This window comes from Colletotrichum gloeosporioides, assembly GCF_011800055.1.
Source record: "Colletotrichum gloeosporioides strain Lc1 chromosome Unknown consensus_115, whole genome shotgun sequence".
Taxonomy (NCBI): domain Eukaryota; kingdom Fungi; phylum Ascomycota; class Sordariomycetes; order Glomerellales; family Glomerellaceae; genus Colletotrichum; species Colletotrichum gloeosporioides.
This window is the reverse complement of record NW_025544760.1, coordinates 14,179-31,758: the sequence shown is the minus strand read 5'-3', so window position 1 is coordinate 31,758 and position 17,580 is coordinate 14,179. Positions and strand designations below refer to the sequence as shown.

The 17,580-nt window shown below is 57.2% G+C and overlaps 4 protein-coding genes across 4 annotated transcripts; 2 read left to right on the top strand and 2 right to left on the bottom strand.

The window, feature by feature from the left end:
• Positions 1–1,130: 1,130 nt before the first annotated feature.
• Positions 1,131–2,568, top strand: GCG54_00013084 (uncharacterized protein; the record flags this gene model as incomplete). Its single annotated transcript, XM_045412945.1, has 3 exons — positions 1,131–1,405; positions 1,450–1,716; positions 1,743–2,568. The coding sequence occupies 3 exons, from the start codon at positions 1,131–1,133 to the stop codon at positions 2,566–2,568; spliced, it is 1,368 nt and encodes a 455-aa protein (XP_045256641.1).
• Positions 2,569–4,946: 2,378 nt separating this feature from the next.
• Positions 4,947–6,942, bottom strand: GCG54_00013083 (uncharacterized protein; the record flags this gene model as incomplete). Its single annotated transcript, XM_045412944.1, has 4 exons — positions 4,947–5,632; positions 5,680–6,173; positions 6,216–6,498; positions 6,555–6,942. The coding sequence occupies 4 exons, from the start codon at positions 6,940–6,942 to the stop codon at positions 4,947–4,949; spliced, it is 1,851 nt and encodes a 616-aa protein (XP_045256640.1).
• Positions 6,943–11,063: 4,121 nt separating this feature from the next.
• GCG54_00013082 (putative xanthine/uracil permease) lies at positions 11,064–14,514 on the top strand (the record flags this gene model as incomplete). Its single annotated transcript, XM_045412943.1, has 9 exons — positions 11,064–11,243; positions 11,290–11,379; positions 11,425–11,521; positions 11,565–11,658; positions 11,704–12,061; positions 12,107–12,216; positions 12,259–12,864; positions 12,909–13,191; positions 13,582–14,514. 9 exons carry the CDS (start codon positions 11,064–11,066, stop codon positions 14,512–14,514), a joined length of 2,751 nt encoding a protein of 916 aa, XP_045256639.1.
• Positions 14,515–15,571: 1,057 nt separating this feature from the next.
• On the bottom strand, positions 15,572–17,357 carry GCG54_00013081 (uncharacterized protein; the record flags this gene model as incomplete). The annotated part of the gene is made up of 5 exons (XM_045412942.1): positions 15,572–16,030; positions 16,121–16,145; positions 16,226–16,273; positions 16,650–17,251; positions 17,304–17,357. The coding sequence occupies 5 exons, from the start codon at positions 17,355–17,357 to the stop codon at positions 15,572–15,574; spliced, it is 1,188 nt and encodes a 395-aa protein (XP_045256638.1).
• Positions 17,358–17,580: the final 223 nt, after the last annotated feature.

The window sequence follows — 17,580 nt, the reverse complement described above, 5'->3', positions numbered from 1 at the left end:
ACCACCAGCGACTGCAGAATGGATAGCACGAGTCGTCTTGCTGGAGAATCCCAAGTGCCCAAAGATGAGCCATCTAATTTGCTGCGCCCAATCCCTGCCATTTTGTGGCTTGACAAGGGTTTCACTAAACGGGTGAAGTCGTCGGTCCCTCAGAGTCGTCGGTGGCGGCGAGCTAGGAAGAAGTCTGAATTTTAATACAGTTCGAATGCCTCCGCCCCCCATCCCGGCGGGCGCCCTGACCTCGATCGATCAAAGCCCAGATCATTGCGACAAAAAGAACACCACAACACGCGGGCGATCCATTGATAGGGCAAATGCGATATATTCCGATCTGGCTTGCATCTCAGGGGCAACAGCGAGCCACGCAGTAAGATTGAGGATTGTAATGCCCTCCCCCCGAATACGGTGCAGACGACGGCACCGACAGCCAACGGTGACCATGTCCTGGGGGGGCCTTGCATCTCACTCGCGCCAGCTGTGGGAATTGACGGGGGTCACCCTGGCGTCCCCAGGTTCGTCCGACCCCGCGCCAAGCTGGCTGTGTGGGCTAGCAGGTGGTAAGCTAAGTCCTCCGCTTGGCCTGTTCCAGCTGCGATGACCGTCATCCTGGAGGGGACTAAGCCAATCTCCAGCTTCTACGAGGCCTGTCTCGGGGTGCCAGGTACCTCCAACACCCTGCTCCGACATGGAACGCGCTCTCGACACCATCCTAACCAATCCCGCCCTCCATCACCCCTGCCCGAGCCATGCGACAGTCCAGGCTTGCGGCGCCCCGGCGAGTCGATGACTGGCTCTGCTCCTTATTCCTACATTTTGCCGACTCTTCATCAATGCCCAGCCCGTCTTGTTCTGTCTCTTTTCCTCCTTCAGATCATGTTGGTTCGGACAGTCGACACGGTTTGGTCTACACTCGCTTGTGCTCACCCGTAGATCATCCTGGTCAGGAGCCTGCACGTCTCAAACGGGAAGTCGACTCTAGTCGGCCTCGACACATTCCTTTTACGCGGAGGAGAACAGATACTTGAGGATTGGCCCTTCCGATATTTACGGTCCCCAGACGACGACCTCCGCCCGACCGTACTGGTATTGATACGATACTCGGAACACATCTACACACTTTGAACAGCGAGATGGATCAACCAGAAGAGAAAGTCAGCCTGGACAAAGGCGACCTCGACCTCCTCAGCATTATCGAACGTACGTGCTCGGTATTTTCGTTGCTGGGATGCGTCTTCATCATCGTCACGTTCTGCTCGTCGAGAGCGTTCCACAAGCCAATCAACCGCCTCGTCTTCTTTGCATCGTTTGGCAACATGATGACCAACGTCGGCACGCTCATGGCGAGGTCATACATTGAGTCGCCGTTGTCGCCGGGCTGCCAGCTTCAGGCGTTTCTGATCCAGATGTACGTACGCCTCCCGCCTTTCGAGACCTGGTTAACGACCGCAGGTTCATGCCAGCCGATGCATTTTGGACGCTGACCATGGCCATCAACGTCTACCTGACCTTTTACTTCAAGTTCGACGCCGAGAGGCTCCGCAAGATGGAGATCCCGTACCTCATCTCATGCTACGGCATCCCCTTTGTCCCGGCTTTGACCTACGTCTTTGTTACCAATGGGCAGGGACAGAGGGTGTACGGAAACGCGACCCTCTGGTGCTGGGTGACGCCGGATTGGGAAATCTGGCGCATCCTGACGTTTTACGGACCTGTTTGGTATGTTTGTTCTCTCTGGTGCACAGGACTGCCGCTCACTTTTACAGGATCGCGATATTAATCACCTTTTTCATCTACATCCGAGCGGGCCGCGAAATCTACCAGAAGCGCAAGCAGCTTCACAACTTTAGCTCTTCCGATCCGGACCATCTCAACTCCTTTCATGATGCCCTCACTTCGATGAAAACCACCGAGGTGTACGTCACGTCGGAAACGATTGAGCAGCCCAGCGGCTCCATCGGGCTGGGGTCCATGGCAAGGCGTGGTGGATCAGACGCTGGATCAATGCCGCGGATGCCCGACGCTGCTTACTCTGTCAGCATTTCTGCCAACCACCACGAACGCCGCGAGTCTCACGGTGATGCCGTTCTCCCGGCAGAGAGCGTCACCATCGAAGCTAATCCCGCCCAGCGCCCGTTGAACTCGGCCAGGCGACGCAACTACGAGGTCAACAACGCCGCTTGGTCGTACACCAAGTGCTCCATCCTATTCTTCACAGTCATCCTCATCACCTGGGTCCCGTCGAGCGCCAACCGCGTGTACTCGGTCATCCATGCAAAAGAGTCGTCGACGCCGCTCGCCTTCATGAGCGCCTTCGTCCTGCCCCTCCAGGGATTCTGGAACGCCTTGATCTACGTGGTGACGTCGTGGAAGGCCTGCAAGACCCTCTGGACCGACATTCGGTACGCGTCCCGGCGCCCAGATGTCACGGAGCTTGTCGGCAGCTTTCGCCACAGCGACCAGTTCAAGATTCCCAGCCCCAACCGCAGGAACAAGACGTACGAGAGCGAAAGCATCACGGAGCTCACGAACAGCCGACCCAGCTCCAACGACCAGGCCTCGCGGTCATGAGATATGCCATTGAAAGGATGAGCGTTTGTGGAAGATACCCGATTTCACCAGCAGACATGATTTTGCGTATACCATTTCACGATTTAGTTGGAGTTGGCGGCACTAGTTTCTTTTGTCCCAAGTTATTTGTCACGAATATACTACTACCATTTACGTCCTTTGCAAAAATCGGCCCTGCGTGAAGTATTTAGCCCAAGTGGCGCGAGACCAAACACGCCATTCCCACGTGCTGTCTCGAGATCAGCCCGTGTTCCTGCTTATCCCAACGGTTTGTTCCTCCCGAAAGTCTAACTCTGCCCATTTGTTCGTCTCGTCTGCCCCAGTAGCGCGCGGGCGATGCTCGCTGCAGATGTACCATGATCGGCGATGGACGGTCTGTGAGCAACGTTCTAGCTAATCGAGCATGAAGCGGCCGACGGAGAGAACCCCTTGCCGTCTGCTCCGACGGCTGCAAGGGAGCGTTCTTCTGTGGCGCCGCGTCTGCCAGGGGGATATTTTTTCGCCGTCCTGAAGCCGAGGGAAAGATTCAATAGATTGAGAGGTTCCAAGACGAAATATCCATGGATGCACCTCGCAGGGACGCCCCTATGCCCTAGACAGGGATGCGCTGCAGGGCAAGGCCTTCCACGCTCCAGCCCAGCGGGCTTTGGAAGCCAGCTGCATCTTTTCCGGGGTCGTCGCTCACAGGTGCTCCCAAGCTTGCCAGAGAAGAGCTTCCAACTCTGCTTGCCCAGCGTCTTGGCTTGAGTGCAAACCAACGTCAAGCTTTTCCCGGCCCCGCTGCTTCTTGAACTGCGAGTCAAGACGGGGGATATTTTTAATAGTTGTTTGGTTCGTGCACCTCATTGAGGCGGCCGGAAATCTAGCAGACTTTGTCCCTGTTTTCCGTCACGCAGCAGACTGACAGGCTCCTGACCCTTACGCGTGTGCTCTTGCTCGAGCCCTGCCGACGGGCTCAACCAGGGAATGCCGCGACGAAGATCTCTGCCAAAACAAGTGCGAGCATTATTCCAACACGAGAACAAAGCACCGTCCACGGAAAAATTGTCTGCTCCTGGCGATCCGTTTCACCAGGCGACAACCATTGCTTTTCACTCGACCGAGTGTGCGTCATTGACTTCACGGAAGGCTATTCGGCTAGAGACGATGACCGTAAGAACAGAGAACTGCAAATGGGGTTTGCAGGCAGATTACAATCTGGAGACGCAAACCAAAAATCATTGCTGTGCAGCGCTGACTCGCTCCGCATCCAGACTCGTCCGACACACCATCCCAGCCTTCGTTTAATTACCCGGCCGGCGACGGCACAGCAGCTGTCAAATGCCCTCCAACAGGACAGGTCCAACACGAACCGGCTCCAACTGCGGCAGACGTCTGTTGACGTCGCATTGGATGCAACCGGTCACCCTCCACCAGCCGTGGTTTGTGCACCGTCTCATGCCGTTCTTCCCATCCCCAACCGCAGGCACGAATGACACGGTGGCATCGAAATACAGCCTCCTTACGGCGCGGCGACTGCCCAGCATCCCGGCCGGAACGCGCGTGTCTCGGACGGTCAGTCAGTCACTTCTCATCGTCTGCAGCGGCTGTGGCTGGAGCATCACGCCGGCTGTGGCGCAGGTCAAAGCGCGTAGGATCGTATTGTACTGTATTGCGACTGCTGAATCCAAACTGTGAATTCATCGCCAACGCCTGCCAACCCGTCTGCAAGGGCCAAAGCGCCAACGGACAGGCACGCGTACAGCACAGCAAGGCACCCTGCGCCCGGGATTGCCGTCGCACGACTTTCCCCTACGCAACCGCTTCACTGCATTCATGACACCTGGCACCGCCGATTCTTGTCGATGCCTTGCCGTAGACCGCGAACCGATAACAATCATAAGGGACGAGTGGATTGTGCGGGGGGCAGGGATCACGTTGCCGTTGACGTGGGGTCCGATGGGATCGTCCAAGTCGGGATCCCATGGCGAGCAGGGTGCCAATTCGACCACCGACCGATCCGGACTCATCAGGAACACGATGGAGAGAAACTCAAACTGCATGTCCACGCACCACACGACATTTACCATTACGGTATCGTAGCCCATTCTAACCTGCGCTTACATAGCCATAGCCAGTCCAACGATTGATTCCAAGGTGAAAAGTAGCTCAGTCCCGTAAACCTATACCTCTGCCCACAGTCCCCAAGAAACCCGATAAATGCGAGTACAGTACAACGGCGAACATGATTCTACACCACGTCCCGGCGGATCTGCCGACCCCGAGCAAGGTGAGGCGAGCGGCGCTTGGCCCTCTGGGGTATTGTGAAAGAAATGTGGCCCTCCAACGCCAAATGAGAAAACATTTGCTCCTCCAAGTGTTTTTTTGTTTGCAGACGATCACGCATCCTTGACTGCCTCGATGATGCTGTACTCCCACGAGGTCTTGAGCTGGTCGCACTCCTCCGCAATGTCGGGGTGCTCCCACCACCACCGGTCGGCCGTGATGAAGTGTCCCCACACCTCTTTCCAGAGCATGCGTCCGACCAGGCTGCGGAGCTCCTGCTTGATGGCTCTCTCCGCGAGCTGCTCAGAGTCGGTCGTCGCTGTGTCCGGCTTGTCGGTGGGCGGGATGGCGAAGAACTTCACGGTGGTGATGGTACTGCCTTCAGCACGGAGGGAAGCGTCTGCCAGCCAGAGAGGGAACAGCTTGCTCGGGTTCATGCAGCGAAAGTTCTTTTCCAGGTTGAAGATGAGGTTGTCTTCGATCCAGGAGCGCATGCGTGGGCCCAGGGTGCTTGTGACGGGGAGAGGGTCGATGAGTGTGAGGTGGAACGTGCCTCCCTGGGCAAGGCAGCGGTGGACGTTCTTCAAGAGGCCGGGCACCTCGGGCGAGGGGAGCAGCGCCGGGAGGCCGAGAGAGTACACCGCGCCAAAGAGCGACGAGGCAACGGGGAAGGCCGACGGAGAGATGGCCGGGGCAAGGACCGGATGGATGTTGGGGAACAGGGTGTGGGACAGAGGAGACGACGAGAGGTGGTAGACCTGCTTGTTGAAGTGGACAGCTGCCAGGTACGAAGTGGTTGCTGGAGGCGTTAGTCTTGTGTCTCATCCCGAGGCGACGGACACTCACCTTGCGTCTCATAGAGAGCAAGAACCTTTCTTGCCTTGGCCGGCGTGATCTTGTTAGGGGCGTTTCGCGTCTGGTCCGTGTCCATTGGTTTGTCCATATTGTGCAGGGACGAAAGCATCCACCGCTTCTTTTCCATCTCAAGCTCCTTGTAGAGACTGGCGTCGTTCGTGTCGCCCCAGACCTCCTTCAACCGCAGCAGACGTATGCTGGAGCTGGCGGCGGCCATACGCCTCACCTCGCGCTGCATCCCGCTAAGGTCCATCGACAGGGAGAGTCCGGTTTCGAGCTCTGGCGTTTCCTCAATGACGTCGTCCATCATCGGCGTCCGCACCTCGGCAGGAGAGCAGTCCCAGGCGTCGGGTGGTTTCCAGGCGTCTGGGTTGTTGGGCTTGAAGGAGGTAGTCCACGATGGCACCCGGCGGAGGGATTGCCTCGGCGTGGGCTGTCCCGGAAAGAGGTTGACGGGGCTGTCCACGAAAGCAGGCGTTTGCGGTCTGACTGGTTAGCGAGGCTCTCCCAAAGGACGGGGCTCTTACTGTATGGCTGGAGACCGCGGCGGCGTCGGCGGCTCCTCTTTGACAGGCTCTGCCGTTATCGTGACATGAGAGACCATGCCGGCCAACTCGCTCTCGGTGGTCCGGGGGAGGATGGTCACCTCGGTGCTTTTGGTGATGAACGACGTAGGCCCAAGGGTCTGCACGTAGTGGGAGGCTTTTCCGGCCGACGACTCGGCCACGGATGCAGTGCACGGCGAACACGGGACCGCCAACGAGGTCTCTGTCCATTTTGAGTTGTCTGTCCATTTTGAAAACACGGAATCTATGAAACCTGATATCAGTGAGCTGTGGCAAGGCTGACGAAGCGTACGCAAGTACCTCTGTTGGAGCTCGGAGAGCTCTGCGAGTCCTCGATAAAATGGTCGGGTATATAAGTGCGATCCGCCGTGGCAACCGTCGTGACGGGGCTGCAGGGTAGCTCCGACGGGGGCGGCTCCGAGACTGCAGACAGCAACGAGCCTCTGCGCGTGCTGTCGATGCTTGGCGCCTTGAGAGCCGATGATTTAGTGGACGGGGTAAACGTCTTCTTAAGACTCCTGGATCCGAAGAAACTGAACGGCTTGTTGTCGGAGGACGATGAGCTGCGGGTGGACATGGAGCTTCTAGCTGCGCGGGACTTTTCCTTTTGCTCTCGCTCGGTGGCCTTGCGGTCGCGATGCTCCTTCCTAGACTCCCTGTCGGGGTCTGTCCAGACAACCTCCCACATGGCGGGCGGAGGGATTTCGAGAAGACGGCAGTGACGAAAGAAAGGGTGACGGCGGTAGCAATGCTGGATATAAGCGGGCGAGGGGACGATTCGAGACTCGGAGATGCAGGTTGCGCCCGGTGAGTGGTCTCATGCCCGAAATTCGGAAAAACGGGGCGTGGATAGTGTTTTGGCACCGAGGAGGACCGGGAGTCGTTCGTCTGATGGTGGGCGTGGAATTGGGTGGTGAAGATGAAGTTAAGATACAGTTGCAGTCGGCGTTAGGAAGTCGCAGGTTGGAAGGTAAAACAGCCGAGACGTCCGGGAGCCCGAATGGTCGAGGAGGACTGCCAAGGTAGAACAGAGCGATGCAAGGAACCGAGATGACGACCGTCGGCTGGATTGGAGAAAATAACAAAAGGGAAGTTATCGTCTGCGAGAGGTGCTTGATGAAAAAAGAGAGGGATTCAAGATGAAGGCAGGAACGACAGGCCCAAGAGGCAGGAGCTGCGGGAAGAGAAACGCCGCTAGTGTATCAAAGGGACATGCGCGCGCACCGATTCAGGTACCAGTGCGAAAGGGCTGATGGGGATGGCAGTTTGACAGTTGGCATGCGGTAGTCGTTCCTACCCGTCGCCAGTCGTTCTGTGGCAGCTGCACTCGATACTCGATTCCGTGCGTGCCGTCGCAGCGCGTCGTGTTCTCTGGCTTGTGTACAGGTCGTCAACGCGCAGCCTACCTCCATCCGTCGGGCCAGCCAGAGAGTGCCAGAGGTGAGTGGACACTGGCGTCGGGAGCTGGGGACGACGCTCCTACAAAAGGCATTGGGTCAAATAATTGCAGTCTCTCAAACCAGGGCCGGCGACAGTGTGTGATCGTGCGCGACCCCGTCATTATGTACGGTGTCATGTCATGGCCGGGTCCCAGGCCGACCCGGTGCAGATCCAGCTCGATCATCAATTTGTGCTCCCCTCCCCCACCGCCTGGCCATATATCGAATGGGGACTAACACGAAGCAGGCTCCTGGTCCCTCGCCGATAGAACATGCAGTCATCTGAGATTTTGTGGCGTTCGGCCGGCCATGTCCCTGGACGCCCGTCCATCTGGAACACCATCATTGGGCCTTCATCGCTCAGTGTTTTTCCATTGTCTCAATCCGTCTGCTTTGCATTGCTTATTCCTCAACGACGAGCCAGGACGTCCTAGCCGGAGTTCGTCACAATCGTGCGCCCAGGGCTGTGGCACCGAGCACAGCAGTGTGTGGGAGCCGGCAGCAGTTGGTGCCGGCGCAGAGTGTTGGTGCCGACAGCGTCGGCGATGGTGTTGTTGGCGAGGCTTTTATTTCGCTTGCTGATTGTCCTGATTGATGCCCCTCCGAGTCCTTTGCGCATTCGTCTCCTGATTCATTCACAATGCCCTTGGCATGCCGGCCATGGCACGCAGGTTGGATCACTGATAAGGTGCCATGTGGACTTGGGACCGGCGTGCCGGAACCTTTCAGCAAATGCACCGGCGCGGGATCGGTCATCGACCACATGGCAGAGATGGCTCGCATCGTTCCACTGGGCGGTGACTATCGACAAGTCCGTTCCAGCTGTGGACGAGCTGCTAACTTGCTAGCGCTAGCCGTCTGGTTGGATTCGACTCGGCTGTTGGACGAGACGCCTACCCTAGCTCGCGAGCTGAGTTGAGCTGATCTTACTACGCGATCAAGTTACGGATGAATGTTTGCTCGATCTCTGCAAACTGCCATGGCACCACACCAGACAGCTGCAAGCTGCCTTCTCATCCCATTGTGCCCCGTCGATTCAAGCCCGCGGTCGGACTGGCAGGACACCGTCGCACCAAACCTGTTGAAAGGCGCAGTCTTTGGCCAGCAACAGTACCTGTCAATCATGCGTTCCATCTCATCGGTCCCGACTGACCGTTCTGCGGGAGGTGGCCGTCGCCCATGCCGATGACTAGTATCCGCTGGTCGCTGGATGGATTCCAGTCTCGACCAGCAAGGTGACAAGCATGGTGGCGCAGCGAGGCTAGCTGGATGGGTGAGGAGGTGCGTCGGCGTCGAATGCGAGTGGTCGAGTGAGATGGAGTGAGAAGCAGGTCATGACGGCTGCCAGGATCTGGTCGAGCAGGTGGGTGGCGGATCTGCAAGGGAACGGCAATCCGGGGCAGGGCTATCCCCCTGAGCCCCAGGGGTCAGGATCCATCTTGGGCCGTCAAAGCAGGCGTGAATGGTCAGGTTTCAATATCCCAGAGAGCTGGCACCGCTAATGAGCAGCCCGTGTCAGGGGCCTTGCGGGGCTTGTCCTGGGAAGGTGTCCAGCACGCCAGTCACAACTCAGCGATGCGTAGTTCGGCCAAGCCAGATAAGCCACCGAGTGATCAATGCACCGCAACTGCTTGCACCCTCACCGGGCCAGGCACTTTTGCGGCTAACCTAACCTGTTTGAGCAAGTTTGCGGACGACGACAACGCAGAAAGCAAACATGATGTTCGTTTCTTTTTCCAACAAAGCCCAACAGTTCCTGGCCTTTATCCGCGCACCTCGCACTTTTCTGGTTTGGGGAGCAGCAGGTGCGATATGGCAACAGTCGACGACAAGTTTGACGCCTCAATTGGCAGTGCTGCCCGACGTTCCAATACGGGCAGGCGGCGCTTACAAAGATGATAACCACGTGGAGTGGACCCGACCCGTTAAACTTTGGCGTCGTGATGGTGCTCCGGAGAGCGAGGAAAAGAGCGGTTTATGTATGCGTAGCAGTGCATGAGAAGGTGCGACGTGCATGTCTTGAGGGTTCGCGAGAAGACTGGCCGACGACGAACAACTGTAGGACAGGCAAGGTCAGCCGGGAACAGATGGAACATTGCGAGTGTCTGACGCAAGAAAAGGAGGCAATTGTCGCAAGCCCAATCTCGGTAGGCGACAAATTTCCCGCATAAAATGCATAGTACCGTTGGCCTGCCTTGGCGGTCCTATCAAGGAGCTTCAAGACATGTTTCGCTTGCGCTGTCTAACACGGCACGGCAACCTGCAGGAAATTGATGGTCTGTCTTTCGCCTGCCTGCGCGGATGCCGCTATTGCTTAGTAGACGTCAGCGCGATGCCGATTGAGGTGAAGAGGTCAGCTGGAGGAACTTTGGGGTGCGACGGCTTCGGCTTGTCCAGCGAGTGAGTCGACGTGAGGTTATCTCGACAACACCACTCACCCAGAATAGAGTTTGTATTAACGAGGTCAGGCCAGGTTCGGATGCTGGGTCGTTCGTCGGCAGCAGCCCGAGCGTCGCTGCTAATCAGGCCTGGCGCATGTTTAAGGCGATGGCTGTGGCAAGGTTTGGAGGCGTTGCGCACAGATGGAGTTCGTCCAGAGTCGACCTGTTGTCGCTCTCCCGACGCGTGACCTCTCGTACGAGAGCGATATCCGGCAGGAGTGGCGTGCGAGTTCAAGGAGAAGTTGGCGATGGCAGCCGATTAGGGCAGGCGCCGTTCTAGTGGGCGTTTCCAGGTCGGTGGTTGTCATCGTGCCTTCCTCTCCCCGTTTGGGCAGTGGCGCTGAGCCCGTCTCCCATTCAAGCCGTTGCTTCCTTTGACGGCAATCAGCTTCGCGCTTCCAGACGTCCCCTTATCGAGCTAAAGGAGGCTTACCTACCTCAGGTGGTCAATGACGGGCTTACGGGCAAATAAGCTAGCACCTGCCAGAACGTGGACAGCTGGATGAGGTAGCCGCCAGTGTGGCGGCCTGGACCTTCTCTCCCGTCCCCACCTCCACGCGGCATTGGCGCTGCATGGGAAAAGAAACACTGACACACCTTCTTTCACCGGCGCTCTTGCCCAGTTGCCAGGGGATCGCCGTAGATGAAGCAAGGATATATCTGTTCCTGCCACTGTTGCCCTTTCCCGATCGCCTCATCAACGCTCCTTTTTTTTTTTTTCAACGGTGCAGCGCTGCTCCCCCAAGATTCAACACCCGCCGCCTGCCTCTCTTTTTCGCCTCGATCGCGGCCTCTTTCTTTTCACCTCGCACACGTTCAAGACATCAGAACCTTGTTCTGTACAGAGTCTTGTGTCACCACCTCCTCTTCTCTTCCTCTCCTTTCCCGAGTCGACTGGCTGCTCGCCCACCGACTCTCCTTCTTCCAACATGAGCAACATGTCTACACACTCCAACATGGAGCGTTTGGAAGCTGAACCGCCCGTTGGATCCCCCGTCCGCCGCGGCCATCCCAAGTTCCGCGGCATGTGGAAGGCTGTCGATCGCTTCGACAAGACGATTTCGTCTTCTACCTTTGGACGAATTTTCAGATTGGAAGGGAGCGGTCACGTAGGTGTCTTCCGTCGCTGGGGATGCGGGTACTAACCGCCAGCAGCCTAAGGAGATCCCCGACTCGTCGTTCCTACGGGAAATCCGCGCCGGAGCCACTACGTTCGCGACCATGGCATACATCATTGCAGTCAACGTGAGTGTGGCCTCGTGCCCTCCAAGACTTTTGCTGACGAGATAGGCCATCATTCTCTCGCAGACCGGTGGTAATTGCGTCTGCGACCTGGAAAACAGGGCTGACTGCGATACCATTGACGCCTACAAGGCGTGCAAGGAGGGTGAGTGACTGCGTCCGAGCCTCGAACTCTGCTAACCTTCCAGACGTTCGGCGTGATCTGATCACTGCGACTGCCGCCATCGCCGGCCTTGCCAGCTTCATCTTTGGCTTCTTCACCAACCTGCCCGTGGCCTTGGCGTAAGTGGCCTCGCATGCACGCTGAACACCGGCTGACATTTCCAGTCCCGGCATGGGCCTCAACGCCTACTTCGCCTTCCAAGTCGTCGGCCCCAACGGCTCCGGAAACATCCCGTACTCGGTCGCCCTGACGGCAGTCTTTGTCGAGGGTCTCATCTTCATCTTCCTCGCGCTCACCGGAATGCGTCAATGGCTCGTCAAGCTCATCCCCGCAACGATCAAGACGGCAACCGGGGTCGGTATCGGTTTCTTCCTCACAGAGATTGGCCTTTCGTACTCGACCGGCATCGGTGCCATTACGGGCGGCTGGAAAGCCACCCCTCTGGCCATCGCCGGGTGCCCTATCGAAATGATTGACCCTGAGTCTCAAATGTGCAAGGGAGGTCTCATGTCAAGTCCCAAGGTGAGGAGCCCCGCACGGAGCACGAGGTCTAGCTGACGACTATAGATGTGGACTGCCATTTTTGCCGGCGGCGTCGTCACAGCCTACCTCATGTCGTTCCGTGTCAAGTACGCCCTCATCATCGGCATCGCCCTGGTGTCCATCCTCTCGTGGCCGTAAGTTGTCCTCTCCGTGCTTGAATCTGGCTGACCCGTCAGTCGCAACACCGCCATCACCTACTTCCCCTACACCGAGGAGGGCGACGCTCGCTTCGACTTTTTCAAGAACGTCGTCTCGTTCCATCCCATCCGGAACACTCTGAATGCTCTCGACTGGGACGTCGCCAAGAATGGCTCGCAGTTCGCCCTGGCTCTCTTCACCTTTCTGTACGTCGACATCATTGACGCCACGGCCACTCTCTACTCCATGGTTCGCTTCTGCGGCGTTGTCGACCCCAAGGACGGCGACTTCCCCCGGTCCACCATCGCCTACTGCTGCGACGCTGCATGCATCTCCATCGGTGCGCTGTTCGGCTGCTCGCCCGTCACCGCCTTCATCGAGAGCGGCGCGGGCATCGCCGAGGGTGGTCGCACCGGTCTGACGGCCATGACCACGGGGCTCTGCTTCCTCATCTCCATCTTTTTTGCCCCCGTGTTCGCCTCCATTCCTCCTTGGGCAACCGGCTGCACGCTTGTTTTGGTTGGCTGCATGATGATTCGCCAAATCACACAGATCAACTGGCGCTACATTGGCGACGTGCTTCCCTCGTTTGTGGTTATGACCTTTATCCCCTTCTCCTACAGCGTGGCCTACGGTCTCATTGCGTAAGTCTCCCACACCATCTGCCGCTCACTGCTAACATGACCAGGGGCGTCTTTGTGTACACCGTCCTCAACGGCCTCATCGCTCTGACTGTCTGGCTCTCTGGCGGCAGGTTGGAGCCTCGTGAATATGACATGAAGGAGTACTGGTCTTGGAAGGGCTCTGGCAAGCAGCCCTGGTTCGTTCGCGCTGTACGCGCTCAAGGCTGCTTCGGCCATGCAGACGCCGACAGTAAGCGTTCGTTCAACATGCAAGACCCCGACCACGAGAGCTCGTTCCGGACGAGCTCGCGCCTGGATTCGTCGGACCAGAAGGAGGGTGTCGCAATGGTGACTATCCCACAGCGCGCCGTCACACCGCGCTCTGTGCAATGATCTATCTGTCGAGGGTTATTTTAATTGCACAACGGATCATGGACATTAGTTGTAGATAGTAAATGATTGATACATCACGTCTGTTTGTGCCGATAAGCCCGTGCGATAAGCATTCGGCGGATCTTTGACCCCGGTCCGCCCCGCTGAAGCAACGGCGACCCACCCAAGCTCCTACGTCAACTGTGCTTGCCTGGAAATCCAATCGTCCTCCACCCCAAGCCTCAACAACCGTCAAGATGAGTGGATGGAACACGAGTAAGGACACCGCCCCTGATGCCCAACCCAGCTAACTTCTGCAGTCGAGTCCGACGCAGTATGTGAACGACGTCCTCCTTGACGACCCAGCTAACCGCCCAGGGTGTCTTCACCTACCTCCTCGAGAACCTCGGCGTCAAAGGCGTCCAGTTTGAGGAGCTCCTGACGCTCTCACCCGACGAGCTGGCCCCTCTCCAGCCCGTCTACGGCATCATCTTCCTCTTCCGCTACCCGTCCGAAGGCCTGCCCGCGCGTGCGCCCGAATCCTTCGACCGCGATGCCGCCGAACAAATCTTCTTTGCCCAGCAAACCATCCAGAACGCCTGCGGCACGCAAGCCCTGCTGAGCGTCGTCCTCAACAAGACGGCCGACATCGAGATTGGCGACAAGCTCACAGAGTTCCGCGACTTCACCATGGTGCTGCCGCCCGAGTTCCGCGGCGAGGCCCTCAGCAACTCGGACCTCATCCGCGACGTCCACAACAGCTTCGCCAAGAGCAGTCCCTTCGTCGACGAGACGCAAAAGACGGGCGAGGCCGAGGACGCCTTCCACTTCATCGCATACACCCCCATCAACGGCAAGCTGTACGAGCTCGACGGCCTGCAGCCCGCCCCCATCTCCCACGGTCCCTGCGACACCGATAATTTCCCCGCCAAGGTCATGCAGATCCTGCAGGAGCGCGTGCTCACCTACGCCAGCTCCGAGATCCGCTTCAACGTGCTCGCCATGGTGCGCGACCCCCGCATCGCCGCGCGCGAGATTGGCGACGCCGAGACGCTCGAGCGCGAGAACGAGAAGCGCCGCAACTGGCGGTTCGAGAACGCCCTCCGCCGGCACAATTTTGTGGGCTTCGCGGGCGAGGTCCTCAAGGGCGTCGTCGCGCAAAAGATTGACAAGGGCGATGCCGAGTACGATGCGTGGATCAAGGAGGGTCTCGAGCGGAGGAAGCGGGACGAGGATGCCGTGAGACTGCGCCGGAAGATGGGCGGCGGCGGTGATGAGGATGAGGAGATGATGGGCTGAATGATACCAGTGATGGATGAATTGATGTTTATGTTTGGTGAGCATGAAGGGTGTGCATGTGACGTGGATTCGTGGGATAAGTCGATGTAAGAGTGAGCCCAGATGGCAGACCTCGCCTCCAAAGGTCTCTAATAAGGGAAGTTGATAAAAGCCCACGCTCTATGTGGAATGACGCGTGTTTTTCACTTCAAAGCAGCAAAAAGAAAGCAAAAAGAATTGCAGTCTGCATTCGAACTGGCACGCTACTGACGCTTGGCGATGAGTCTCATCTGGTACTGAGCTGTGGGTTAACCCACTGCGCCAGATTCCTGGTTGTTGAAAACTTGAGCTGTCTACTGAGCTCATAAAGGGCTGCGCTGAGCTATTCTGCTCGCAATATGCTGGTGGTGATGCTCAGACCAATCTACGCCGTCTTCCCGGCGTTGGATCCGCCAGGGGGCCTAGTTTAGCGGGGGAACCTAGATAGGCTCATTAATTGACTGTCCCGTGTGTCTACAACTTTTTTGGTCCTGCATGTGAATGTACAGGAGCTCACTTGAAGGCAGCAGGGCGACGTTCAACCAACACATGTCACAGTCCGAGTCGGATTCATCGCCAAGGTCGCATCACAGCTGTCGCAAGGCAGGCATGTCAAGATATTACACATTTTGGATATGTGTAGCGATGCGTAAGCTGTCCGTATCCATCTTCTATTTCTCACATAATCTCCCAACGTAGTGCCTTGCGTGGGAGATGCACCATATTTGAAGATTTGGTACAAGTGTTGCGCTTCTAAACGGCCGGGCAGACTGTCAACTAGTTGCAAGATTGTCCCATCTTCTATGCAACATCCATACACTTCTACGCAGATTATAAACAGAGAACTACCTGGTGAGTTGATTTGGGGCATGTTTCAGCTTCTAGAACTTACTTACTGAAGAAGCGAAGCCGCCGTTGGGATGGATCCCTTTCCGTCACGTATACGCAGATTCAAAATGTCCAAAAGTCACCAAAGAAGTGAGCATTCATGTTCTTCAACTTCTATCAAAATTGAATTCAATGCTTGAGCACACCATCCCTACATCCTGCTAAACCTCTGCCTCACAGGGCTTGGGAGTCCCTGGAATTGTAGCCCCACTCGCTGGTCGTGGCCAAAGTGCTCGTCGCAGGGCTCCTCCTTGAACCGTTGGGAAACAGTGCAAGGGCCGCATAGGGAACTGTCGTGGCGGTTGACTTCGCCGTAGACTCCGCGACTAGAATGACGAACTGGAACCTTTAGAGACAGATTCTCGCAGCTAGTCTTCTTCATGGCCTCCGTCTGAGTTGGTCGGCGTACTCTATCAGTACCATCCCAGGCTTCTTCTATGCCACGCTGGACAGCCTTCTTCCGTCGATTTTGGCTTGCAGAAGCTTTGTTCTTGCATTGCCTGTGCTTCTTGGACGCAGCACATGGACCAATCTCCCGTTCCTCGTTGATGGGTCGTGCCTCTGCGTGCATGGCCGCGATCGCTTCATCAGTCAGGCATTCCTCGGCGGACTGAAGTGGAGCAGATTGCGTGGGAGTTTCTCGAGGAGCAGGTCGGGAGGCAGTTTCAGGCGCAGTCTGAGCTGGAACTCCTTGGGATACTGCCTTCGTGGCGGTTGCTTGATACCTAGGCTGGGCAGGAGTGGTTCGGTGCTGAGCTTGGGCAGGAGTAGGTTGGATGGGAGCAGGCTGAAGCGCAGTCTGCACTGGAATGCCTTGGGGTCCCGGATGGGCGGAAGCTTCTTGAGGTCCAGGCTGTGTGGGATGAGTCTGATACTCTGACAGAGCAGACTGGAATAGAGCGGCCTGACGCGTAGTCTGCGCGGGGGTAACTTGGGGCCCTGGCTGCATCGGAATCACTTGATTCGGAATCACTTGATACCTAGGCTGTGTGGGATGAGTCTGATGCTCTGACAGAGCAGACTGGAATGGAGCGGCCTGACGCGTAGTCTGCGCGAGGGTAACTTGGGGCCCTGATTGCATGGGAGTTGCTTGATACCCAGGCTGGTAAAGAAGGGGTTGGTACTGAGCCTGGGCAACAGACTGCTGGTACGGAGGCTGTTGGTACGGAGCCTGCAACGGGGCCTGGGCAGGAGGTTGGACCAGAGCCTGCAGAGGAGCCTGCTGGTACTGAGCCTGGAAAGGTAGTTGCTGATATGGAGCCTGTGCAGGATGCTGTTGGTATTGCGGCGCAGGAGGTTGCTGGTACAGCAGTGCAGGAAGTTGTTGATACAGCAGTGCCGGAGGCTGCTGGTATGGAGCCTGAGAGGGAGGCTGCTGGTACTGAGCCTGGACCGACGGCTGCAGGGGAGGCTGCTGGTACTGAGTCTGGACAGGTACTTGCTGGTATGAAGGCTGTAAACAAGGCTGCTGATATGAAGCCTGTGTAGGAGGCTGCTGGTAATGTACCTGAGCTGGAGGCTGTTGATACTGAGCCTGCCATTGGGCCTGGGCAGCGGGCTGCTGAGCCTGGACCGGATGCTGCAGAATGGGCTGCTGATACTGAGCCTGTATCGGGGCCGGGGCAGGGTGCTGTTGATACAGAGTCTGCAAAGGGGCCTGGGCAGGATGCTGCTGATGTTGCGGCGCATGGTGGGTAGTGTAGGCAGCCGTCGGCTGCGAGGGTCCGGGACCAGTGCCATACATGGACTGTGTCTGGGGGGCGGCGTATCCGTATGGCGCAGGAGGACCATGAGGCATAGGGACGGCAGCATTCACAGCCGTCGGCTGTTGCTGCGATCTGGTCAGCAAACTCCAATCAACTCACGACTCGGGTGGGATTTACCTGGCTCTGCCCGTTTGGAACGAAGAATTGTCCTGGCTGACCCGTATTCGTCATCGGGGCGCCTGCGGAGTGGCTTTGGAAACCTGGTTGATGATACATCATTCAATGAAAGCTTTTGCGTTGTGGCTACGGCTTGGTTGATGATGTTGTGAAGAGGAAGGAAGGAGGAGAAAGCTCTCGATAATCGAAGACTTGTGAAAAAGAAAGAAAAAATCAAACGAGCGAACTCTTCGAGAGCGAGATCGCTTAATATTCCTGGAGGATTGAGTTAAGGTAA